Raw genomic sequence first — 27,127 nt, forward strand, 5'->3', positions numbered from 1 at the left:
CTATGCTTATTGCTGTGCCGTCTGGCGTTTGGGCGGGACCGGTGTCTGGGCGGGTGTACACCGCCACCGGTCGTGACGCTGTGGGAGATAAAAAAAAATTGCAATCGCCGGTCAGTGCGAACATATGAGGTAGCGTGAAATATCCCGCGGGGATGTCACCGCGAGATTATCGCACAAAGCGTTGAACATTTTGTGATCGTAAACTTACAACGACGATTTCATTACTATTTAATATTTATTAACTCCATTAAAATGTCTACCTAATAAATAATAATAATAAATAATGGTAATTTAAAATAAAATATGCATACTTCTAATAATATACTAGTTAATAGTTATCTATTTTAAGTACTAAAGCACAATACTAATATTATATAAATGTATATAAATGTAAAGCAAATCATTAAACAAATACAATAATACAAATATAAATAAATATTACAGAATGTCTCAAATATAGGTATCATATTTATAATCTATACGACTGTAAAGTCTACATTCAATAGGTATGTACTATGTATATATAATATATATTATGTATATTAGGTACCTACTGGCTACTATAATACCTGTATTCTATATTTCTATAAGTCTATATAATAAAAATGAAAAGCTGTTCGTGTGTAACCGCATCAATCCAGAACGGCTGGACCACTTTGGAATATTTTTTTTTAATGTTGATAATTTTCCAAATTATGTTTTAAGGAAGTAAAAATTATAAAAGTTGCTAGAAAAATTGTGAAATTCAAGAAAACGTGATAGCCCTTTTTTCAATTGGAATTTTGTACCTATATATAAATTATTGCCACGTGTTACATATTAGATTATACTATGAATAATTAGGGAACAATAATTTTAACTTGTAATATTTTGATATTTGGTACTATATTTTTAACAAGCGTTGGTTATCCGAAGTAAGCTACATTGACTAAATAACTATATACTGGACGGTTTTCAATCAAAAGTTATACATATATAGATTCCTTAATACTTTGATTGATATTATTTTGATTTTAAAATATAAAATATAAAATGTCTATATAGCGAACAATGTACTTAATGTCTCATTTAGCGTAAGACACTCTTTATTTCAAATTTTTTTTTTCATAACTTTAAGTGGTTAAATATACTACATTTTTACTATTTGCTATCGTTAATATTTTTAAATTCCTTTTTCCAAAACAAAATATTTTTTTAAGTAGGTACTTAGATACATACAAATCGAATTTCGGACGAGTAGTTTATGATATATAAGTAGGTACTTAAGTTTTGGTAAGCGGAGTGGAGTGGAGTGGTATTAAGGATGGCTCGATAAAATGTTGGTCCACTCATCAAAAACTGTAAATACTCATAACTTATAAGTTATAACTAATAAGCCACTTGTTCGAAGTTTGATTTTATAGATCTAAATACTCCAAATACTATTATGCTTGGGATAAAAAAAAAAAGAGTAAAAAATATAAAGGGATATAAATGTACAATACAGACGTATATGATGCGTTTAAGTGATAAACCGTAAGTCGGTATATAATATAGCATATTAGACTCTGTATGTCTTAGCCTTCTTAATTTCCTCTACAAGCGTCGTCGTTATACCAATTGGCAATTATTTATTATAGCCAAACTACCTCATACCGAATAAAAAACCCACTGCTTCTTCTTTCAACTCCCCCCCTGTCCAGACCAATTATTATCTTATTCCTCCGTTGAGTTGTTTTTGACTCCAATATCATATTAATATGGTATGTATCTAAATTATTTTCAAATTAAAAAAAAAAAGCGCTGAGAGACAGCCTGTGCTTATCTATCCACATAACACAAACTAGTACAACATTAATGTAAAAACAATATATTCCATACGACCATACTCTCATAATTTATTATTATTAAATTATTTCTTTCTCATTACTTTAAATAATTGTTATCAACGTCATAACTGATTTGAATACGATATTTCTACCTGTACTTTTAATTGGTCTTAGATTTTATATTTATAATCGGTTGTTGTGTAGTATGAGTATACGGTCTACCAGCCATTGTCATCTACTATATAGGATAATATATTGTGGTTTTCCTGCAGCCGGCCGGTTTTTACACGGTAGCACGGGCTTATGATTATCTTTGATAGATACGGCTTAATCTTTTTTCTTTGGTCAACCTTAACACTTTATCTTTATGACCTTATACCATTATTCTGTGCTTATAGTTTTAACTTTCGATAACAATGGTTCGGAATTTTGTAAAAGTATGGACTCAGCCGCAGCCACTCTGGTCTCAGACACTCATACGAAGTCACTTATTGCGCGACACTACAATTTATTCTACACATTATTTATCTCACATTTTAATATTTAATACTATATTACTATACCATTTATTTTGTCCATAATTTAATCTTTTCCACTAGCATGGTTGGATTAGAGTATAATAAAATAATAATGTCTATAGTGCATTTAGAATTTATATTTTAATCATAAATTCATAAACTGAACAAAAGTATACGTTTTAAAATAATTATAATTGATAAATTCCAGAATTTCACGCGTAGGTACAACTAATAATATCCACCTAATAATGAAAATGTATTAACTATAATATTTTTCTATGTAATTATTGATGTTTTGTTTAAAATTATTTAATATTATTACATGTATTCAAGGATGATTTATATTACGAGTATATTATTATGACATAATGGAGACCTTAATTAATAATTACAACGCGTTGTAAAGTATACAATTGTCATTCAAATTAACTGTGAATTGTGATGTATTGAATAGTATACATAAAGTGAAAAAAAAGTACAAAGTATAATAATGTACATTTGTCTCCAGCTGCAGATTCTAAATAATATAAAGTTGATAAATGTAGGAAAGGTACCTGGTACCTACATCGGGCTACATAATATACCTACGATTACTCATATTTATAAATATAACTATACAAGTGTGCGTGCGGAGTACCTATGGTCAGGGTAGGCGGTTGACCATACATCATGAAAAATTGTGTTGGTTTTGATTTTGACCTCTTGGTTTTGATCGACTTTGTTCTCTATCATATTCTATACTCTCCATCACACATGTCATCCTGAACAGCTAAGACTTCGACTTTTTAAAAAACCTACTACATCAGGTTCATTGAATGTTTCCTTCAGTTGCTGTGCATTAGTCCTTTGTCCTTAACTATTCTATAATGTTATAAATTCTAATCATAGGTACATAGACAAATAAAAAGTTAAAAGCGATAGCACAAAAAAGAGCCAAAACATTTGGTATCAGACTTTTATGGGCAAGTACTAAGTATAGCCTTTATACTTTATAGGTACCTAGATTCCTACCTATACTGTAGGTTCACGGAAACACCTAACCTAACGACTAACACTATAACTCAGTACATATACATATATTTTTGAATTTTGTTTGCGGGGCAACTATAAACTATATCGAATCATAAATTCCTTCGGCTTATACTTTTTTAACTCAATATTTATACCTATATATAGTGTTAGGAGTATTTACCCATAAGCAACACGACTTAACTTTTTTGTTATGTGAGCTCCTATTTTAAATTTTGTTTTTAAATTGATCTATTAAAGTGTATTCCAAATCTAAAATTGGCCAAATGAGAGCAATTTCAAATTAAAATAAAAAAAAGTTTCGTTCATTTATTTAAAATATTAGTAACTGTCACTTATGGGATGTTTCTTGTTCATATTTTCTTTGTATTTTCATTCTGTCGTCAAACTTATTATGCTAAATAGTGCAGATTGACGATTGTGTACCTATATTTAAAAAAAAAAATTGTAAGTACCTATTTTTTCTTTTTTTTTCTAAACATAAACATCATGATACAATCAGAATTATTACTATAAAAGTAATAATTTATTTTATATTTATTAATTATTACCATTTTGTTTTATTATTAGGTACCTTCATATTACTATAAAATTACAGAATTAAAAACATGCATTTTTTGGTATCAAAAAATAAAATTCTAAATTCATAAATATTTTTTAGCAACACGTTTGACTTCGTTTATTAAAAAATTAATTATGTTTTAACAATTAGATTGATAGATATTACAAAAACGAATTATTTGATAAATTGTTCAAAAGTTCCAGTACATAATCCACTGAACTCTATACAGTATAGAGTTCAGTGACATAATCATAGACGGTTCGGCCTTTGAGTACAGTGCATTCCTCAAATCGACGTACCTAAATTGTTATTTCCCGCAGTAACAGTGAACACTGAACAGTGGGAATTTGACAATAGTTGATTATCACTAGACCGTTTGCACTGTAATAATCTCATACATATGTTTTTGAAATACTGATAACGAAAATTAATATGAGTTTAGTTTGAGCAGTTTGACCTTCCCTTAAGATCCTATTAATTTTTGGTCTTGTTGAAGTTGTAGTTTGAGAAAGACATTTAAACTATAAATTACAAAATGGCATCCACAAAATTCACAACAGTTGTAAGTATATATTATTGTTTTTGTCAGTTCATATTTATTGTTGTTGATGTTACAGGTGAGGTCGTTAAGCTCATCCTCAAGCTCAACCCAAGGAATGGTCAAAGTGAGTTATTTTTTACATGATTTTCATACATCTGTGTACTGAACATTTTATTTTTATTATAAACAGCCCCCAATTAAAGTATTTGGTATTGAAGGGCGTTATGCCACTGCTTTGTTTTCTGCCGGAACCAAACAAAATAAATTGGAAGCGATCGAGAAAGATTTAATCAAATTTCAGGTATTAGTTGTTTTTATCTTATTGATACAATTACATATTCTACACACTGTGCTAACATTTATTTTACAGACTGCATTAAAATCAGATAGTGTCCTTAAGGAATTTGTCGATAACCCGATTAACAAAAGGTCATTAAAGTCTAGTACTTTACAATTGGCTGCAAAGAAACTGGCCCTTTCACCTCCGTCATCCAATTTTTTGAGTATGTTCAATTTATATATTTTGGTGTAGGTCCAATATGTAATTCATTAATGTACGATGATATAATTCACACAAATCTAGTGTAACAATTCTATATAAATATTTCTTAGCTCTATTTCTTGATTATGTTGTCAAATGTATTGCTATTTCAATCTATTAGACCTTCACTATTATTCATTTAGTTCTCAATCTAATAGTACTCAGAATCAATTTGTTTGTGTGCTAAATTTGCTAAATTCTTTTAGCCTTCTGATCAATTTAGTTTATTTTTCTTCAACTATTAAGTTTTATTTGGTAGTAAAATAACATTCATAAACATTAATTAGAAAAAATATATTTTATTATAAAATGTATTAAATAAAAAATATAGTTGTTACATTTAACTACTTGTTATAATTAGAGGTTATACATCCTATATTTAAAGTATATTTTAGATTTAACACTTATATATTATGTAATATATAATTTGCATATTTGCAAATACTTGAATATGAAAAATATTTTACTTATAGGCATGTTAGCTGAAAATGGAAGATTACAAAAACTAAATGCAATCATCAACAGTTTCAAAATTATCATGGCTGCACACCGAGGAGACTTGGCGTGTGTTGTAACAACTGCTAAGGTACATACCAAATATGTTTGCTTATTAATTTATATATGTTGATTAAGTTTATATTTATTTCGTTTATTTTCAAATAAACTAAGTTATGTATAATAGTATTTAATACAAATTTTTTTAGTAACTTAGTCATTTTAAATCTACATACTAAAAAAAATATACTTAGTTGCACTTTTACTTAACTTTAAGGTCTATGACCTAACAGCTATTATTTATGATTTTGGTTATTGCAATCACGTTTATAAAGTCTGGAAGTTTGATTAAGAAGCCAAGTAAAGATAATATACACTTCCAATAAATTAAGTCAACTTATTGGAAGTGGATATTATAAATTAGTAAATAACACACAAATATATTAATATCTATACAATTTACCTAGTTATATCTAAATTTTTATTTAAATTTTGTTATTTAATAAACATAAGTGTCTGTATATGTCTTCTTTTTCTAAAAAAATAATCATGTTTTAACAATATCGGGGTCATCTTGCAAATAAAATAAGCATTTTAAAATTTTAAAATATTGTATATTCATTAATTTCAACTTACTCTAACTTTTTCAATATTGTGATTACTAAACATTCTGTTTTCAAAAATTGATCTTGCTATTTAATAAAAAATATTGAATTTTTCACTACTATTAATAGCCCCATTTCAACTCAAATCATCTAGCTAAAATATTTAGTGGTGCCCTTAAGTGTAAACACAATTTTAATAGATGTGTGCAGCAAATGCTTAATTTCAGTTCACAATGTGGATGTGCACATTGTGAAATAAATTACAAAATATAATGTAGGAGTGACCATTTCATGAAAAAGTTACTATTGTTACCAAGTTACCGATGCGGAAATAACCTGTATCTATTTCATAAATTTGCTATAACATGTAACATATGTATACATATCATAATGTTATATGCAATATGTATTAAACTATAGTATGTTTTATACTAATACAATATAGTCAGCTACATAATAATATTATATATGTATTTTGATTTTTAGCCTTTGGATTCAGCTGATCAACAGGAACTTAAAAAAACATTGCAAGCATTTTCCAAAAAAGGAGAGACAATCAAGTTAGAATTAAAAGTTGACCCAACACTTATTGGTGGAATGATTGTCAGCATTGGCGACAAATATGTTGATATGAGTGTTGCTACAAAAATTAAGAAGTACACCGAAATCATCCAGGATGCTGTTTAAATTTAAATACAATGCTTAGTCATAGTAAAAAATGGAATATTTTAGTGTGTACTAATTATTATAAATCATCTATGTAAATTTATAATGTTTTCTTTTTTTTAATTCTACCATTAAAAATTCTAGATTATTTACAAAAAAAAAATGGATGGTATGTTTGTCTTTTATGTTTATTGGGGCAAAGTGTAAATAAGGTAATTATATTCAGTATCTTCCAACTAAGACTTCTCCAGCCTTCTCTGGGCTTTTTAATGGTGGATTATAACCTATAAATGACTTAGTATTATAGGATTTTTTAAAATTCTATCTGCTATTTTGAGTATTCCTTTTAATGTGCAATTTAAAATTGTTCCATCTTTCATGATATGAACAATATGTAGAGGTCCATACATTTTTGATATTTTAAACTGCTATTGCATTCTTTATTATTTATTTTTTCCTGAAATACTTGGTTAGCAGATTTAAATTGTACATACATAGGTAATGACTAATGGTTATGACTAAATGGACTATTGGTTTTGATAATGATATTAATTCATTATGAAATTCTTAAAATCATATTGGAAAAACTATATTCTATAATTTTTTGAGGACATTAGTTTGTATTTTTACTATGATTTTGCAGTTTTATATTTTAAAAACTATTGGAAAATTTAAATAATCTAGTTCAAAAAATTAAAACTACTAAATGAGCTAATCATTTCTAAAAACTGGAATAAAAAAAATTGAATGTTTATCGAGTAAACAAAAATGGAAAGTCATTTTTTGTTACTTATTTTTTTTTTTTTTTAAATGCATAATGATTGACAATATCGATTAGTATTAGTAGTTAATTTTTCTACTTGTAGGTTGAATTGATTTTTGCTGAAAACAAATCAAAATATATCAAAGGAAATGAATACGGTGATTTTCTTTCTTAATCTAATACATGTGGAACATTAAAAATTTAGACGTGCTTTCCTCAATCCGCCCAATTCAAGCCTTTCGGTTCATCAATCTTTGGCTAATAGCCATGGCCTCTTGGCACCTAACAAATAATACCTTACACAAAGATTTAAATATTACAACAGATGACCAACTTATAAACTAACCAAAATATATTAATCTTCACTCCAAACTACAACACCCTTAAGTTTCCCATCTATCATCATATACTCTTCTTGACAACCCACCACACCGCCTCAAGATGTGTTGGTGGTTGGTGCTGTGACCTATTAAAATAATTGATTTAACAAATTAAGTATCAGGGGTTTCATCACTGGATGACTTGGATTCCCTTAACTTGAGCTTCATGTGTTGTTTTATATAATTATGCTCATGTATATGCTTATACCAGTCATATTTTTTACCTATTGTAAATTTTTCAAATAAAAAAAAAGATTTTAAAGAATTTAAAAAAACAGATATAACTTTTCTTCAAGTATACTTGCGATTGACTTTCCCAAATCGTTGATTTTAATTCTACAAAAATATAAACACCATTTCTTTTTTTTTTTATGAATTTTTAAAGGATTTAGGGTGACAAAATCAAAAAGGTTCAGATTTTGAATAACTGCAGTAACTTTATCTTTCAAATTTAAATAAGAAACTGTAAGTCGTAAGACAGTATAATATACCTACATTCTTTCTTACTTAACTCTTTTTAAGTTATAACACCAAATTTTTTAAATCTTCAAATAATTTTTAGGATTCCGATGAAAGTAAAAATGTTATTTAAACCTGCCTGTGCCCCAGAAAAATTTGGCCATGACCGTTTGAAAGTGGCTTTTGGATATGGTGATTAACATTAAATTTCCCAGTCTCTCTGCCCATCTTGATTTGTGAGTTCCAACGTTATTTTTCCCTTTGGAAGTTAGCAAATTTCATGTTGTTCAAACTTGTTTAAAGCTGCGATTTTCCTGCAGCGTCTAGAGGTAACTGTCGGTCCGGACAAGTATAATACATGGTCTAATAGGCTGTGCTGTTCCACTGTTTGACTATGCATGATTTCCATTTAATTTTCCATACGATCCTCATAAAATATTATGCTTTTCATTAATTATCAATGTAAATTAAATAAATATATATATATGAAATGAAAAAATTTTTAATTTCGAACCCACACTTATCTCTACGATTATTTTTTGTTAAATTATGAGGCAGAAATTTCCTTTCAAGGTCTTCAATGCTTAATCGAACTTTTAACATTAAAACGACTTCATCGCATAATTTCTGAAATAATTATCTAATAATCACCGATATTATTAGTTTGGCCATTTTATAACGATCTAATTACGATAAAATATATCGTATAATACAATTTCATAATTATTAGTACGTATTTTATTTCATACTCAATTACTAAGTAAAAATTGAAAATAAATAATTAACATCGACTTTTTAATTCGAATCGGCTGTAATACGATTGCGCCAGTCCAACTTTTTTACATAAAGGTACGGTTTCCCTGCAACGTCAGACGCGAGAACAGCATGGCTGCGTCGGACGCGGCGTCTAGACGCAACCTACGTCCAGACCGGTAGTGACGCTTGACGCTGCGTCTAGACGCTGCAGGGAAACCGTACCTTAACACATGCAAACAACGCAACAGGATTGCGCTCCGTGAAATATAGGTCTTGTCCGTCTAACAATTTTCCAATACAATTTTTCATTTTAATTTGAAAAAAGCGCAGAGAATGCTATAAAGAAAATTATGGCCTGTAGATTCCATTTATGCCAAAGTTGACTTAGAAAAATCTAAAGCAAAAACAAATTATTAAAATAATACATTTCAAAGTCAGAAGTAGGTATTTGGTTAAAGTGCTTTTTCGCTCTTGGTTTTTTTACCCGAAAATGTAGTCGGCGGTGCTTTTTCGTGTTTAATTGCAAACGCTCCTACCAAAGTCTTTGATTTTACGAATTATATTTTTGATAATTATGTATGCCATAATGCGAGTTTTCCACCAATTTTATGGACTGGTGTCTAGTAAACCTTCAGAGAGACTTTGAACGACCAATGATAGGCCAGAATCATTCCACTGACATAATAACTCACAGTCTTACACTTCACATCTTTCTATTCACGGAGTTATTAATATAACGTTAGACATCCAAAGTGAAACTTATCTAAAAATTAAAAACATTAAAGAAAATCGAATACCCAAACCTTGAAAAGAACAAGAAAACAAATTGAAATTTATAATGCAAACTTGGACAAAATTAAAACAAAATTAAATCTATGCTAGAATGTTTGAAAGTTATACGACCACAAAATTGAAATTCGTAATCGTATCACTTTTTATTCAAATTGTGTGTTATAGAAATTTGATCAAAAAGTGTTTCATCAAAAAATATTCTTGGCCGAAAAGGGAAAATAGTTTTAAAATATTTGGGCAAAAAGCGAAAGGAGTCCCGCCCGATCAAGCCAATTGGCTCTAAATTACTACCTACTCTTTGAGTTAAATGATCAACTTTTTTCTTCATACTGATTTATGACTATAATGAATTGTGGGAATAACATGATTTTGAATAAATTGTGACTATAATTATAACTTATAAGAGGACACTACGCTACGGACATTTTTTTCTCCGTCTTACAAGTGCGTAACTTAGCAAATTTTACTTCACGAGTTATGAGTAAGTAATTTAAAATTGTAAACTTTTTGTAAATTTTACAATACCTACTCATAACTCGCTTTAAAATAAAAGTATAATAAGAAGCCAATGAGATGCCCAAGATATCTTGACTTTAAATTTCATATAAGAGATAAATTCACTCCAATTTTTAAACTAACGGAACTAAACGTGATCTGATGAACTTAAAATTGACTATGTTACGCACTTGTAAGACGGAGACAAATTACCGTGTAGCGCATCATGAAAATGTTTTTAATGTAAAAATTCAATGGAAATAGCATATTTTATAAGGCAATAGTTCATCATAGGTAACGTAGTACGTACCATTTCCAAAAAATAGTACATTTTGGCATAGTTTAATGAATGTAGGTTCAAGGTTGCCAATTACCTAACCTAGAATTTAAATTTTTTAACTTAATAAACTATATTTTTCTGAAAAAATAAGTGCTTTATATATTATATTATTATTGTTTTTTTATAATGGGACTGTAAAATTGTGAGTTGTGACATTAGTGTACCATTAACTATGAAAAAAATAAAACTTTAGGTATGTGCAATAATATTTGGTTAAACCATTTTATCAAAAATTTTAGTTTGAATTCTGTTTTTCTTATAATTTATTTGAACAGTATTTCATTTGAATAAAATAATATAAAATATAATTTACAAGTAGGCATTTAAAATAAAAATAATATTGTATTCTTTTGTTACAGATATTAGTTAGTTTTTGCTTTTAAAAAATGCATACACTGATAAACTATTTTTATTTTAATAAATTATTAGAAATATAAAACCAACAGCATGATGTCAATAAATTAACAAAAAATAAAGCATTACCTTTTAAGCAATTTTATGATCAATGTAGAGTGTAGACTAAATGTTGGTGGAAGTGATGTGCACAAAATGCTCCATGGGGGGAGGGAGGGAGGCATATTCTTTATATATTTTTCTCAATATTCAAATTGCTAACAAAATATATCTTGCCATATTCCTGTAGGCTTATGTAGTAGCTTATTCTTAATTGTGCTGCAGGAAGAGCATTTTCTAAGCTATTAAAAAAAAAAAAACAAAAAAATTTAAAAAAAATTAAATTGTATCAAAAACAAGAGGATCTATTACAAGATAATCTGACAACCATAATGATTTATTTACAGAAAATGACATCCTAGAGAATTTCAACTTCATACACACATTAAAAGAATTTGCTTCCACGAAAGCAAAGAAAAATACATTTATATAAATTAATATAATAGTATTAAAATTATAATAAACAGTATTACATATTTGTATTATTTTATTATTTGACACTCTAATATGTATTTAATCAATAGTTATATTATTTCCTAACAGTAAATAATTATAAATGTATTATATGTAACAGTGGCATAGGCAGAAATGTTGTAGGGGGGAAGCTATAATTATTGAGGTTGTTGAAAGCGAACCATTTTTAAGGGGTCAGATTAAGGCAATGTCCTATAACCAGCATTGTGAGTGATGATCATTAAAGTGTGCGTAATGAATGTTTCAGGTAATTAATGATAAACTATGGCTAGGATTCTTGAAAATCATCCTTAATATAGATCTCTTTCTATATATTAAATTGACAAGTTAGAAAATGTTTTTGCCCAGTTGGTTCATAGATGTACTTCAGGATTAAGTACTTATTCAGTCTTCTTAAGCTAGAAAATGTTCCAACAATTTTAAGCAAATCGACCAATATTGGATACTCATATTGCACATTTTGTTAGTAAATAATAAGAAATATCTTTGCTTTCTAACATTGAAGCAGAGTACCTAACTATATTATTAATCCAATTACTGTAATAGTATAAACAAATGGCTTATAAATTAAAATTAATTTAAATATTTTGAATAATACATTGTTTATTGAAAACAAGGTTAGGCATAGGCCTACTCAAACAAAATAAAATGGTAGAGTAAGGGTACGACAAATGGCTTAATTATAGGTTGTCCCTTTAATGTGATAAAATTATGTAGTTGGGTACTATTGCAATAACCTAGTATATTTAAGCCATGATATATTGTGTCAAAAAGTTTTAAGTACCTAATTACAAATAATATTTTTTAAATTAAAATGAAATAAAAAAAAATTTTATTTTTTGCTTCAATATCTAACATTGGCAAAATATCAACTTACGTCAATAAAAAAAATTGCGAGTATATATTTTTGAGACTTAGGTTTCTGAAAGAAAATATAGGAGGGACCATGTATACAATTTTAAAAACCTAGAGGTTGATTTTTTATGTTTACCCCAATTACTTCAGAGAGAATTAGGGATTTCCACTTTTGGCCTCTCAAATTTTAACTATTATTTGTTGCTAGAAACAACCCTCAAAGTTGAAGATAAAGCTTTTTTTCCTATTATAAAATGAATACACAAAAAATAAAAACATTTTGAAACTGTATAAAACTAAAAATGTATTTATTTACTGAATATCTCTTAAAATTAGCTGAATTATTTGTATAGAGTTAATAATAATAAAAATAATGTTGTCTTAAAAATCTATTGTAAATAAAATGAGGATATTAAAATGTGTTCTCTTTAATAACTAACCTTAAATAGTTAAATGATAGAAAAAAACAGTATCAATTAAATCAAATGTTGTACATAAATTTGTAAAATATAATCAGTACAAAAATATAATCAAATCTAGTCTAAACTTAACATTAACATAAAATATGTATATCATAAAGTATTAAACTTATAATAAGTATAAAGAGTAGCTTTATAAAATAACCTTATAATAAACATGTAATTGTACTATTAAAAATAATAACCTTGACAGTTTTTCATATCACATTGACATTTAGTGCCATTTTTCTTCAAAGTATTTTCTTCACTAATCCGAGAAAAATAATCAGTTGTAAGTTGTTCGCCAGCTAAAATGTCTCTACTAGCAAATAAGGCTAGCTCTGGAAGATTTCTATCAAGGCAATTAATCCATACAGCATAAACGTTTAAGTTGGCATCACATGAGTGATTTATAAAATATGTGAAATTGGCATAATGTGTACCATCAATGATATATTTATAATTCAGTGGATCATTAAAATCTAAGTTCCACATATTATCCAATGAAGACGTTCTTTTACTTAAACGTTGTTCAGATTCTTTAACTGTGATAATTTCACCAATATATTTACCTACAAATTGACCTTTCTGAATGTTTTGGGCAGATTTAACGCCCCAGCCATATTTTCTTGTCTTATAAATACAAATATTCACATTGCTACCAAGTTGAACCACCCTATTTGTGCAAGACTTTGTGCATCTACATTTTTTATTGCATTCAAATATTGGACTACCAGGAACTACCACTAAATTCTTATTTTTATCATATGCTTTTAAACAACCCGACATTTCATAACAACATTCTTCAGGAGATTGACAATTTCTTCTACAAGAACATCCAATAGGAGGATCATCTGGTATAATAATGTTTTTTTGGGGAACATAATTCGAAACATATACAAATAAATCTGGTGGTCCTTCAAGGTCCATGTTATTTTCTACTTTTATTTGGTAACCTTGAGTCACTACATTAATGTCAATTTCCCACTGTTTGAGTTTGATTAATTGTTGTTGTCTAAAATAACCCAAAGCGATTGTAGTCAAATACGATTGAAAGGTTTTAATTCGTAATGCTTGACTTCGAGTAGGACCGACATCAAGGCAATTAAATAAACCAATTATATGTTCAGGTAAAATTGCTGGCAGAGATAAGCCAGTCTCAGTTCTGAATAAATCAAACAAGTTGGAAATAACTTTTCTGGACATCATAAGTTCTATTCCATTTATATGCTTACAACTATTTACATCTTTATCAGTCTTAAGATTTTTGATATATTTATGTAGGTGTTTTTGTGACTTATACAAAGCACCAAAACGTTCCCATGTATTAAATCCTTTAGACCATTTTTTCCACTTCACTAAGTAGTAACGAGTACCCAAAATTACTTCATGATCAATAATTTCATCTATTTCTGTCGGGTCAAAAGCATAATCAGCATCATCTGGTTCCATCATTTTTGCATTTTTTATAAAATCTTGTATTTTGGAATCAGAAACTATAAAACTGTATGATGGATCACCTATTTCTAAAATAGATGGAATTGTTATACATGCAGTATCTTTAGATCCTGATTGAGATTTACCAGGTGACATATCACAGTTAGAAGTAGAAGGTAATAAATAATTATTAGAATTTCTTTTTACTCTATTGTTAGTTTCAGGAGTTGACATCACCAAATTAGGAACCATAATAGTTGTTGAAGTGGAATTCAAACTATCATTAGATTCTTCCTCGATACAAATAGGAGAATTTATATTCATGTTGACTATGTCTATGTCAACATCAGTTTCCATTCTGCTACTTGAATCGTCATTATTTATTACAAGACTTGAAACTTTTTGAGTATTTTTTTTAATCGAATTGCCTTCTTTTCTTGATTTTTTACCCTTATTACAATCAGCAATAACAACATCTTTAGAAACTATTTTAACAGTATTTGACAAGTAAAGACTTTTTAACATGGAAGATTTTAGATCAATTGGACTCTTTACAATATTTTGTTCAGAACAGCTTACATTTATCCCGGATGAATTTAAATCAGATTTTGAAGTTTTTTCCTTATTTGAACCACTTGGTTTGGTAATATCTGAAGGTGTAACACTACGTCTTGTAATTTCTTGGATGTTGTCATTTTTTATTTCTGTAACAAAATTTATATAAAACTAAATATGATACTGTACCAAACGTCAATAGCTACAACAATAATTTTTTTCGCACTCATAAATTATGAGATAACACAGTCAAGAAATTTAAAAAGTTGGGCAAGTGGGTACTGCTTAGCTATACATTAAGTGTTATATGAGTCACTGTAATGGATGCATTCAATTAGAATTAAATTATATAAAAAAAGATTCTGAGCAGACCATGTGTCAGCTATTACTAGATAGGTAATATTGCATTTGCAATTTATCTATTGTACTAACATTATCAGTGATGTTTTGGTTTCAGTATGAACTAATTAGTTTACATTTTTAAGTTTTTTGATCAAAATATTTATGGAAAATATTATTTATTTAGGAACCGTCAGAGGAAGTATAGGACAATAATAAGCCATAAACAACAGGTTAACAAAATTGGGGCCCCGAACTCTATAGGCGGAAATTTTCTGGCAAGAGATTCCAGTGTCATTAAAAATAACTACTTCCAGTATAAGGTGCAACTCTCTGCGTGATAGAAGGGCACTTTCTTGTCCTAAAGGTAAGAAATTTATCTTAAATGTGGATGAATGAGTTTCTTTTTTTGTTAACAGCATGGAATGCAAAAAGCAAAAGAAAACTATAACATTAAAGAACTAAATAGATATTTAAGTATCAGTAATTAAAAGTATGAACAATTAAACACTAAACAATTCTGGAGGTAAAATAATCCTCCAATCGGATCTCCGACAAGGGACTACTCAAGAAGTTAATCTTTAGATACTTAGAATGTCAGAGCACTTCTGCAGACAGAGAAACTAGAAAACCTAAAAGTTGAGATGAATAGAATTAAAATAGATATTCTGGGAATCTCAGAAATGCGATGGCCTATATCAGTAGATTTTTGGATAGAGGAATATAGAAAAATTTACTCAGGAACAGAAAACAAAAGGTTAGGTACAATTGAAGAATAGTTTTTCTTCTTCTTAAAAAAAAAAATGGGACACAAGGTAAAAGGAATATGTACAGTTAGTGATAGAATATGATAATTCAAGTTTAAATGCCCACCTCAGAGGAAGAGGACGATGAAGTAGCAAAATATATGAAGAACTAAATGATTTGATGAAGACTGTCAAAGGAAAGAGGGAGGGAAAAAAAAGAATATTGTAGACAAGTAAGGACTTAGAATTAGAAATCCAAAAGGAGAGTTCTTATTACGAAATAAACTAGTAGGCCATAACAAACACACTCTTCTAATATCACAAAAGAAGATGATATATATAGGTATATGGCAAGCTTTTGGTGATATAAGAAATGCATGAATAGATTATATACTTGTAAGAGAAAGATACAAAATCAAGTTAAAGACAGTAAAAGTTATCCAGGAGCAGATATTAATAGTGACCATAATCTGTTTTGATGCATTGCGAATTCAAATTTTCTGAACTACAAAAGAAAAAGGATAGTAGATATTTGCAACTAACAAACCTAAAAGTAGAAGAAACAAAAATTGCACACAGAGAAAGAACAATTGTATAATGGATACCTATGATTTACAAAGTATACAATCATAGAAGAAAAATGTAAAATGATGCATATTAAACAATGCAGAGGCAATTTTAGTGAAATCAAAAGAAACTAAAAGGAAAAGAATGGATAAACGAAGAAATCCTGGAAATAATTAATGAAAAGGAGATATACAAATTAAAAATGCTACAAACCAAAAAGGGATGAAAAAATCCAGGAAATTAAAAAATGTAAGAAATAGAGAATGCAAGAAAACCAAGGAAATATTCTTCAATAATATTTGCTAGGATATTAATAAAGCTTTCAAATTGGGACTAATGAATGAGGTGTATGGAATGGTTAAAAGATTTTTTGGGGAAAGAAAAGTTAAAGCTGCAAGTATTAAAGAAGTAAATGATAATATTATATATGAAGAAGCAGAAGTAGCACAATGTAAAGTACTTAGAACAATAGATACAGAGATAGAAGACAATCAAATTAGACCAAAGTACGATGAAAGAAGAATTTGATAGGGCATTAATAGAGTTAAGGAACAAAAAAGCACCAAGAGTTGATGCAATTCATGCGGAACTTATAAAAACCTGTGGAGAAAATACCAAAAAATATGGACTGATCAAAAAAAGCTATGAAACTGGACAAATAGCGAAAGATTTTACAAAGTGAATAATTGTACCAATTCCAAAAGAAAACGGCATAAGCATGTGAACAACAAGTTTAATATCACATGCTTCAAAAATCCTTACCCATATTGTGTTAAAAAGAATTAGAACAGGAAATAGAGGAACTCCTCACTGAGGATCAAATTGGTTTGGTTTAATGATAGGCACTTAAACAAGTTATTGGAAAGTAGAATAGAAAAACAAAATATGTATACATTTATAGCTTTTGTGGATCTAGAAAAAGATTTTGACAATGTGAAATGGAAGACAATATTTAAAATCTTGAAAAGAGTTGAGGTTACATATAAGGATAAATAAGGATAATCAAAAGTTTATACTGACAAGAAACAAGAATAGTACGATGTGGAAATAGCCAAGAAGAAGTAAAAATTTGAAAAGGAGTAAGACAGGGGTATACACTGTCTTTATCTATTTTTAACCTATATGTCCAAGAGATAAATAAAGTAAGAGAAGAAATTAAATTAAGGATAAGAATAAATGGAAAAAGAATAGATATGCTAAGATTTGCAGACAACATTGCGGTAGCTAATAACACACAATAAAGAGGACTTGCAAAATATCTTAGAAATAATGAATGTAACAATAAAAAATGAATACAATACAAAAATTAGGATCCTTATTTGTAGCGGTAACGAAGGAACCCAAACACAAAAACCCTAGATGGCGATACACTAAAGCAAGTGAATGAATACAAATATCTAGGAAGTAAGATAACTATGGACAGCCGTAGTACTAGAGAGATAATAAATAGAATAAACCAGGCTAAATGTGCATTTCAGAGCAAGAAAAAATATGTTTATATCTAGAAATATTGACATAAAAGCGAGGAAACAGAAAAACTTTTAAAGTCTTGTTTGAAGCATAGCATTGTATGGAAGTGAGACATGGACCATAGGTAAGATTGAAAAATAAAGACTCTTAGAGTTTAGGATATGGTGTTACAGCAGGCTGCTTAGAATAAGCTGGACAGAACATTCAACAATTGTTGAAGAAAAAACTTTGAATTAGTCATAAAGACAAAACAGATTACTTTTGAAATTTAATGACATTTCAGCCTTTATATAAAATGTAAAAATAATTTACCTAAATTAACTAGTTATCTAAATTAATTGCTCAACTAGAAAAACTTAACTAGTAGATTTATTTAACATCGCAAAACAATTATAGACAAAATGAACACAAACACAATCAGAGTTTCAAATCTGTAGTGGAAAAGCTTAATAAAATATGGAAAAAAACTAAGGTTTCAATACTTTAATTATAATAAAAAATATTTTAAATGGCACCGAGTAAAACTTCAAAATTGATGAATTCAAAGATTTAATGCTAGTGTAATGGTTGATCACAAATCACCAATTTTAGTCAGTTGACATAAAACAAAGTTTTTTGAGATATAAGAACTACCCGACAAAAAAAAAGTTCTCAACTATTTGAAAATATCAAACAAATGTTGATGATTAGGTGCAATTCAGATGTATTCATTATTATGGATGGCGGGGAGGTAACAAACTTGAGTGACAAAGCTGTAAAGTTTTAATTCGCCTGGCAGGGTGAACATTTGGTCAACCGGTATTTTAAGTCATCAGTCAATTTTTTTTTATTTTACATTTTTAAAAATTCTGTATAGTAAATAAATTCATATGCTTTACAATATAATTTTTTTAGGTCACATTCAAATAATACAAAAATATAATATATTTGCAAAAGGAATACAAATATTGTCCATAGTAGGTAGTAGGTACCTATATTTTATATTTTTAAAATAAGGGTACTTTTTTGGTATCCCTACTACAACGAGTCTTTATTCTGTTATCTCGACTACCACACAGATGCCGCAACTACAGTTCACTCGATTATCTGTTGCCTACAATTGTTGGATTTATTAATTTAAAAATAGTTATGAATCTGTGGAATTTACCAAACAGTGCAAAATATGGGTCTGAATTTTTTCAAGAGGTTTACTTCCGAGACACCGTGAATGCAAAAACGGCAATAAAAAAAAACTATACATCGGCTAAAGAGAAATTTTTTGGAAATGCAACATCAAGGTGTGTCAGCGTAAAACTAAAATTCGTATGGGTCATTGGTTTGAAAATAGTCGTGTCTTTTTTAACAATACTCTGATTTATATATATTGTTGGAGTGCAGAATTAACCTCGGTTAAATTTTGTGAAAAGCATTTGGATATGAGTCATTGAACGGTTGTCAATTGGAATAATTACATGCGTGAAGTGTGTACAATAACAGTCAAAAGCAACAAATACAAATCGGAGGACCAGGAAAAATTGTTGAAATCGACGAGAGTATGTTTTCAAAAAGAACAATGCTGGAGGGATATTACCACAACAGGGGATATTTGGAGGTATTTGTACCGAAACAAAAGAGACATTTCTAATCCTAGTTCTCAATAGTACAAAGGAAACACTTTCAACTGTAATAAAACAATATATGTAGGTAGGAACAACCATATATTCTGACTGTTGACGTAAATATGATACACACAAACTAACCAGAGCCGGATACACCCATGGTACAGTCAATCACACTCATAACTTAGTTGACCCAGTTACTGGGGTCCATACGCAGCATATTGAATAAGTTTGGGGCTCCACTAAATGGAGAAATAAAAAACATACAGGAAACAGACGCCATCTTTTGGAGTTCTATCTGGCGGAGTTTATTTGGAGACAAAACATTGAAGGAAAACCATTCGATACGTATTGAAAAATATTTTTGAAAATTGGTCACTAAAAATAGAATTTTTGACTAAATACAACTGTGATAATTTATTTTTATTTATATATGTACTATTTAATATCTTGATGATATTTTTAATATTATTATTTTTTTGTGATAATTTTGATGAAGTTATACTAATATACATTATTATATAAATGGCAATTCATGTGTTTTATGTATTAAAATATAGTTATCTGGATAGTACTGAAGTAGTGGAGATAACAGAATTGAGCAGTTGCGGTAGTCATGGCATCGAGTGGTAGTAGGGATAACAGAAAAGTACCAAAATAAGTAATTTATCATGTAAATAATTATGAGATGGTACACACATTTTAATTTAAAAATAAGGAGTGACTGGATCAAAATATCAAAATATAAGTAATAGTGTAAATGTATAAAGTTTACTTATATTATATAAATTTGCATGATGAAAATTAATATAAATTAAATAATTTTAGTGACATTTTGCATTTTTTTTACTAAGAATTGAAATTTAATGTTTTAAAAAATGATCTAAATTTTTGACTGATTTAAAATAATAGAGGACCAAACGTCTTATAACTCTTGGAGGCCAAACGTCCAATCTAAATAATTATCAGGTGCGTTGGTTTATTTGCAGAGACAAAATGTCCGTTTTCCATATTATTTCAAGATTTATTGAATTATAATGTTATATTATAGTTTGTTTAGTGCTGTTAAGTTCAAGCCCTGCACTTAACATTATCGAATATAATATATTTAATGAAATCATGTTAGTTATTTACCTAGGCTGTTGATAGCAGAAAAAGTAATTATTTCTGGTGAACTGCTGTTGCGTGTGGCGACACCCTTTAAAAAAAACAATGAATATTAAAATTTTATTTAATAGTTGGACATAATAAACAGTAAATATTTACCGAAGTACTCGGTTCATGGTCATATTCACTGGAGTTTCTGGACAGATCATCAGACATGATGGTTAATGGCGGATAGATTATCAACAGATCTTAGACAATGATATTGACGTTCCTCGACAGAATGTGAGCACAATGACGACGACGTAAGCACTAAGCAGTAATTCCACTATTTTTAAAAATTCTCTGTAATGAAAAACAATAAAAACAAATAGATACAACGAAAATTCTACTAACTTACTCTGGACTCTGGAGTCTGGGTAGCAGCCTGGCCAACCGGAATCAGACTGCTTGAACAAAGAACGTGGGTATTCCATGTAAGTAGTTAAAATTCAAAATTCGATTTCGTCTCACTTGGACTTAAATCATAAATACGCAATACATCAATAATGCAATACGAATTATGATTTCACAAATGTCGGCAATCGGAATATTGTAGTATAGCACAAGCTGTTGCATGCAAAATGCACCGCACCGCCATTACTTACTTGTTAGTTGTTTATAGTTTATCGAGCTATGGAGGTAAATTTGAGATTAATCATCTCAGAACGGTCGCCGGTTGCATGATATTTATTATTTATTCTACACTATCATCATTTGCATTGTAGCCAACCACAAAATGGTGCACATCTTATCAATGCAGGTAATTCTCAAAAAATGTAAATAAATCAAAGCCTACCTCAAATCAGTAACGCCACTAATAGAAAAAACAGTTTTTATGAGAAATTATCGATTATTAACTACATCACTGATAATTACTACTCGCTCCAAATTCCTTACCATATTATCCAAGCTTCCACAATCCATGGTAATAAGTGAGGATAAATTATTATTAAATCGGAAGTAACCAAATAACATTCATTGCTGTTAGTCAATATTATTATTTTCGTTATTCGTATTGACAATAATTTGGGTAAAATATATTATATGAAATTGTTTACCGTCCGGAAACGGGATAGGTAACCGATTTTGACTTGTGGTACGGTAGCACTGCTTGCGAGTATGGTTGGTGTGTGAGTAGAGTTGTCAGTTGTAGAACGCAGCCGCTGTTGCCACGAGAGCGGCACTAGACGGTTGTAAGTATGAGTCGGAGTCAAAATCAAAAATCAAAATGTCTATAAACATGTCTCAGGGGAACGTCTCTTGTTCAAACTACAATAAATCTAAAAAAACCAAACTTTACCATAATAAAGATGACAATATTATTATCCGTGGTTTTACGTTCGATATAATTGATAAGTCAACTTGGTCTGTTTATATGATGCATAACTAATAACAATAAACTAAATTCTTACTCAGTTAATAAAAATAAGTGTATTATACCTATCGACTAAAAACCAACGTAAAAACGAGAGTATTATTGACATCTTTATGTTTGCAAAATTGTATTATTGGACAGCTACTGTAACCCAAATGAAAGCTATTCTTCATTTCTTCCGAAACATGTATTTGAACGAAAAATACGGGTGGGTACTGTGTTAATCCGTAATTATTGTGTATTAACTAAACGGCTGTATAGAAACTGGTCTCCAGAGTGATGCTCGCAGCTTATCCCCAAAAATCAGCTGTTTGTAGGAAGAACTGAGAAGTACAGCTAGTGCTCTCAGTGTACATGATTACAAGATATCTATCGAAATAAAAAGAATACAATATCTATCAAGAAAATATACACTGCGTAACTACATCAATTTCCGCTGGTTGCGATTCTTGCAGGGCGTAGGCCTTAATCGAGGATATACATAGGGCATCAAAAATTATGCTGCTTTGAGTTACCAGTATCTTAAATCGTGCTTCTATACTACAGAATAGATTAAATAATAAATACTACTACAAGGTAGGTTACAACCTACCATAGAGTATACACGATACATCCTACCACCCTACCACAATATACTACAGAATAGATGAAATTTCGAATTTAGTAGATATCTTCTGTACCTACATCGTCTTGACGTCTTAAAAATGTTCAACATGGCAAAAACTGTTTTGCGCTGGACAACTATTCAAAAATACTACCAAATACTGCTACCAAAATTCCCCAACGCATAGGGAAGAATTTTATCTGTGTCGCAGTGTTTTTATTATTTGGTTAACAGAAACACAATTAAAGCTATCAGTTTGTAAACATTAGGATTTTATTGTTTTTTTCATTTAATTATTAAACATTATCGGAACAAAATAATAACGCCACTACACAGATGAAGTTCTTTCCTATGCGTCTATGCGCTGTGGAATTTTGGTAATTCTACTATAACTACAGAGGGAGTATAGTTGTCCAGAGCTTAACAGTTTTTCCATGTTGTACACATAAAGGCTAGAGATATTAAGGAGACAAAACAGACAGCTGTACAGTGTACTTAATTGCAGCGTAGACGGTAAAATTCTATTGTCTTGGTGGTATATTCTGCTCCGCTATATTATGTCACCACCGCTACTGCTAGGTATTGCTGTAATTTTTGGGGACCTTAACAATATTTTTTTTACAACCATATTTTATGTTGGAATTTAAGCAAATTATTGCATTGCAGTAAAATGTATAACGTTTAATAATTTCATATTTCATACCATAAAATTTAATCTAATTTTAATTTCATTAAATGCATTAAAGGTTCTTTACAAGTTGTTGGTACTGAAGTCTGAAAGCATAAAATAAAGTTGAGCTTAATTCTACAAATATTTTTTTATGAGCGTCTCAAGTTTAAATTCTAACTAAATTGGATATTCAAGCTTAAAATAACGATTTCTCATCGATCGATTTTCTTATTGTGTTGTAATTCCAAGACAAATAACCGTAGATACTTGAAACTATCACCAAGTTTTTATGATAAATTATTCGATAAGCATATGGTATAATTTTCACTCTTTTTGAGCTGCTTTGAAATATTTGACATTTTCAAAAGCATGGGAATTTAATACAAGGTTCCTTAATCCTTATGAATCGTTATTATCTATAGCTATTTAAAAATATTTGACCTTTAAACTTAGGTATAAAACTATATTTTATAGATACAAACAATGAAATTTTCAAATGCAACGCATTTTTCAACAACAATTAAATCAACCTACTACATAAGGCATAACTACAATAATTACTAGAGACTATGGTGAAATTAATTTCTGCGGAAATATAATATATTAATATGTATAGGTAATTAAATAAAATATACTTATATATTATAGTAATAATATATAGGCAAACAGACAGACCGTCAACGATTTTCACTCGGACTCGTTTTTCGTACGGAATGATTTATTATTGAATTCAAATTTTACACTTATAGTAACTTACTCAATGGGGAGGTACACTCGACATCTATAGGTATTGTAGGTACAGCAGAGAACTGATTGGTTACATACTTTCCCCTTCTAAATTCTGAGCGGAGCGATGAATAATTTGATTTCATTTTCATAATGATGTGTGTTTTTTATTTATTCATTTATTTTTTGAGTCTGTCATCACGGTTTGGGGCAGTAAAAGTGCTTCGATTTTCTTCAACCGCAACATAACTAGTAAGAAAGTAAATCTAGTTGGTGCATCCGGGAGGCCAAATTTAAAATGTCCAATAGTTTTCAAAAGCGACAGGAAAAACGAAAATTTTACGGAAAACCAGTTTTTACCAAAATCAATTTTGGTTTTTAGTGTAACTCTAAATAAAATGATCGTAGTTACACGACATTTTTATAGAATGTTTGTGTTAGCATTTTCTATACACCATAAAATATTTTGTCTCTTTGTTGAACTATTTATAGGCATATGAAATTTTCGATTTTTATTTGTTTTTTTTTTTAAACTAATATCGATAAAAATTTTCTGCTCCGTCAAAAAACTTGTAAACGTAATACAAGGTTCTTCATAAGTTGTTGTTAGTGGAAATTAAAAAAAAGTTGAGAGTAAATACACAATAATTTTTTATGAGCGTTTGAATTTAGTATTTTGACAAAAATCGTAAAAATCACGAAAATTAGCAAAATTATTTTGAGTTAGAAATTCATAAATTTTCTTTTTATATCTAAATTTTAAAAATCTAATACAAGATTTATTAAAAGTTTGTCTACGTTTATCAAAAAAAAAAAAATTCTCCCGGAAAGTCTAATTAAATTTTTATGAGAGTTTGAAGTTGAAATTTGTACAACATTCACTCGATTTCTTATGTAGTGGTTTTCTTATTTTGTTGCAATTCAAAAACGAATTACTGTAGACACTTAAAATTTAGACCAGATGTAAAATTTATCAATTCTTGTATTTGATAAAATTTTCAAAATATTTTGACTCATTTTAAGCTGTCGACGGAAATTTTAAATTTTCATTTTTTTTTTATAAAAATGTCAATAAAATTTTAATCGTTAGGTCAAAAAGCGTGAACATTGAATACAAGACTCTTGAAATATTTTTACAACAGCAGTTGAAAAATATTAAAATACATATATGTATACTAAGGATTTTTTTGTAGGCATTTTAAGTTCAAATTTCGACAATATTTATCAAATTGAAAATGATTTTGTAGTTAAAAATGTATAGAATGTTTAATTTGTATAGCTAAGGATTGAAAATCTAAAACAAGGTTCCACCTAGTAGTTTTTTCCGTTACTAAAAATCTAAAAAATGTGTAAATACAGGTATTTTTTACAGACGTTTTAAGTTCAAATTTGGACAAAATTATATATTAACACAAAGAATAACGTTTGTCATTTTGTTGTAATTTGGTTTTAAAACAGCTCAACGTAAAATAAGTACATTTAATATGTTTCCAGCATCACTGATAATTTAAGAATTAAAATATAAAAAAAAAATTTAATATTTAATATATATTACATTTTTATTCATAATATTAATTCAACTTACCGGCTACCGTAATAATAATAAGTAATAACAATATAAAATATCCTAGACTGACATGACATACAGCCTCTGCTCAGAATCGTTTTTCATGTACAATTGTATGATATCATTGAATTCAAATGTAATACCATCCATTACAGCGACCTTCTAGACACCTAATGTACAGCAGAGCCACATCCACTTACCCTCTTTTTTTAATTGTTAATAAACATCATGATGTTTTATTTTCTACAAGTTAAACATTTTACTATACAAAGGAGTACTAAAGCATGTCTTGTAATAATAAAATGTAGGTATAGGGACAAATAACAATAGTATGCGTAGTCTAACGTTAAATACAAAGGAACCAATAATTATACAAAAACAAATCATTGTTTATTGATTTGTACGCCTAATCCTTGGCTATAAAAATTTAACATCAAGAACTACAAAATGATTTGCAAATTTTCAAGATTTTGACGATTTTGCTAATAACAAATATTGGAAACATTTTGCAGAGTGAATTTATTTTACTATATATACTATATTTTACTATTTATATATTTTTCAATATATAAAGAACAAATAAAAAAAAAAACATAAATTAAATAAATGTTTATAAAAAGCTCAAAACTGTTTTATAAACGCTTAAACATTAAAGTCATATCTTAATAAAATTCGTCAAAATAACGAAAAGAACAAATTAATTTATAGTTAAAAATGTAAAACATTATCAATATTAACGTTTAAGGTTTGAAAGTTTAATACAAGGTTACTGTTCTTCATAAGTGATTTTTACTAAAACTTATAAATCTAAATATTATAAAATCTAATTTTTATTGACATTTTAAGTTAAGAGGATGTCAGCAGCGCATTGTTTGTTTTCTCTCTCTGGCTTTTGCGCAACATAGACAAAACACATTTACGCAGAATCAAATTTTTTATGTTTTTGAATAATCTTAGAGTAAAAAACCTCATTGCGAAATCGATAGACAATAATATTTTAGAGGTAATAACATTAAGTGAGGATCCAAAACTCTGCACGGAGGGGGCACTTAAATTTAAAAACATTTTACGATGTTGATTTTTAATAATATATGAAAAATGATAAAATATTGTTTTAGTGAACACAGGGAGGGGAGCACTGTTATTAACTTTTGAGTCATTACAAACTTACCGTAAAATGGTGTGAAATGTAAATATGACTGTGGAATATAATTGTATAGATATTAAAATGGCAAAAGATTAACATTTTTCTAAATATTTATAATATAATATAGTATGCACTATAGTACTATACATAATATAGTAAAATATAATAAGATATGTAAAAGTTTCAAGTT

At 28.7% G+C, this 27,127-nt stretch overlaps 2 protein-coding genes across 6 annotated transcripts; one reads left to right on the forward strand and one right to left on the reverse strand.

Moving 5' to 3' along the window:
- The first annotated feature begins 4,335 nt into the window (after positions 1 to 4,335).
- On the forward strand, positions 4,336 to 6,871 carry LOC111035956 (ATP synthase subunit O, mitochondrial). The gene is made up of 6 exons (XM_022317800.1): positions 4,336 to 4,479; positions 4,535 to 4,582; positions 4,649 to 4,759; positions 4,829 to 4,961; positions 5,473 to 5,585; positions 6,586 to 6,871. Exons 1-6 carry the CDS (start codon positions 4,453 to 4,455, stop codon positions 6,784 to 6,786), a joined length of 633 nt encoding a protein of 210 aa, XP_022173492.1. The 5' UTR covers positions 4,336 to 4,452; the 3' UTR covers positions 6,787 to 6,871.
- A 6,242-nt stretch (positions 6,872 to 13,113) lies between these two features.
- On the reverse strand, positions 13,114 to 21,546 carry LOC111035948 (histone-lysine N-methyltransferase SUV39H2-like). Of its 5 annotated transcripts, none has more exons than XM_022317791.1 (4): positions 21,207 to 21,546; positions 20,969 to 21,118; positions 20,837 to 20,900; positions 13,114 to 15,131 (listed from the first exon to the last, which is right to left on the reverse strand). In XM_022317791.1, exons 2-4 carry the CDS (start codon positions 21,023 to 21,025, stop codon positions 13,183 to 13,185), a joined length of 2,070 nt encoding a protein of 689 aa, XP_022173483.1. In that variant the 5' UTR covers positions 21,026 to 21,118; positions 21,207 to 21,546; the 3' UTR covers positions 13,114 to 13,182. The 5 variants fall into 5 exon arrangements, with proteins under 5 accessions (XP_022173483.1, XP_022173481.1, XP_022173480.1 ...); XM_022317789.1 differs by having other exon boundaries at positions 20,969 to 21,134; XM_022317788.1 differs by having other exon boundaries at positions 20,969 to 21,151.
- Between the last annotated feature and the right edge of the window lie 5,581 nt (positions 21,547 to 27,127).

The sequence above is a fragment of the Myzus persicae genome, unplaced genomic scaffold (genome assembly GCF_001856785.1).
Source record: "Myzus persicae strain clone G006 unplaced genomic scaffold, MPER_G0061.0, whole genome shotgun sequence".
NCBI lineage: Eukaryota > Metazoa > Arthropoda > Insecta > Hemiptera > Aphididae > Myzus > Myzus persicae.

Excerpts from the sequence above, each read along its gene's own strand:
- LOC111035956 (XM_022317800.1), top strand. The coding sequence starts at position 4,453 with ATGGCATCCACAAAATTCACAACAGTT. Across the intron at positions 4,480-4,534 it reads CCACAAAATTCACAACAGTT|GTGAGGTCGTTAAGCTCATC; the intron begins GTAAGTATATAT and ends TTGATGTTACAG. Across the intron at positions 4,962-5,472 it reads TCCGTCATCCAATTTTTTGA|GCATGTTAGCTGAAAATGGA; the intron begins GTATGTTCAATT and ends TTTTACTTATAG.
- LOC111035948 (XM_022317791.1), bottom strand. The coding sequence starts at position 21,025 with ATGTCTGATGATCTGTCCAGAAACTCCAGTGAATATGACCATGAACCG. Across the intron at positions 20,901-20,968 it reads ACCATGAACCGAGTACTTCG|GGTGTCGCCACACGCAACAG; the intron begins GTAAATATTTAC and ends TTTTTTTTAAAG. Across the intron at positions 15,132-20,836 it reads TTCTGCTATCAACAGCCTAG|AAATAAAAAATGACAACATC; the intron begins GTAAATAACTAA and ends ATTTTGTTACAG.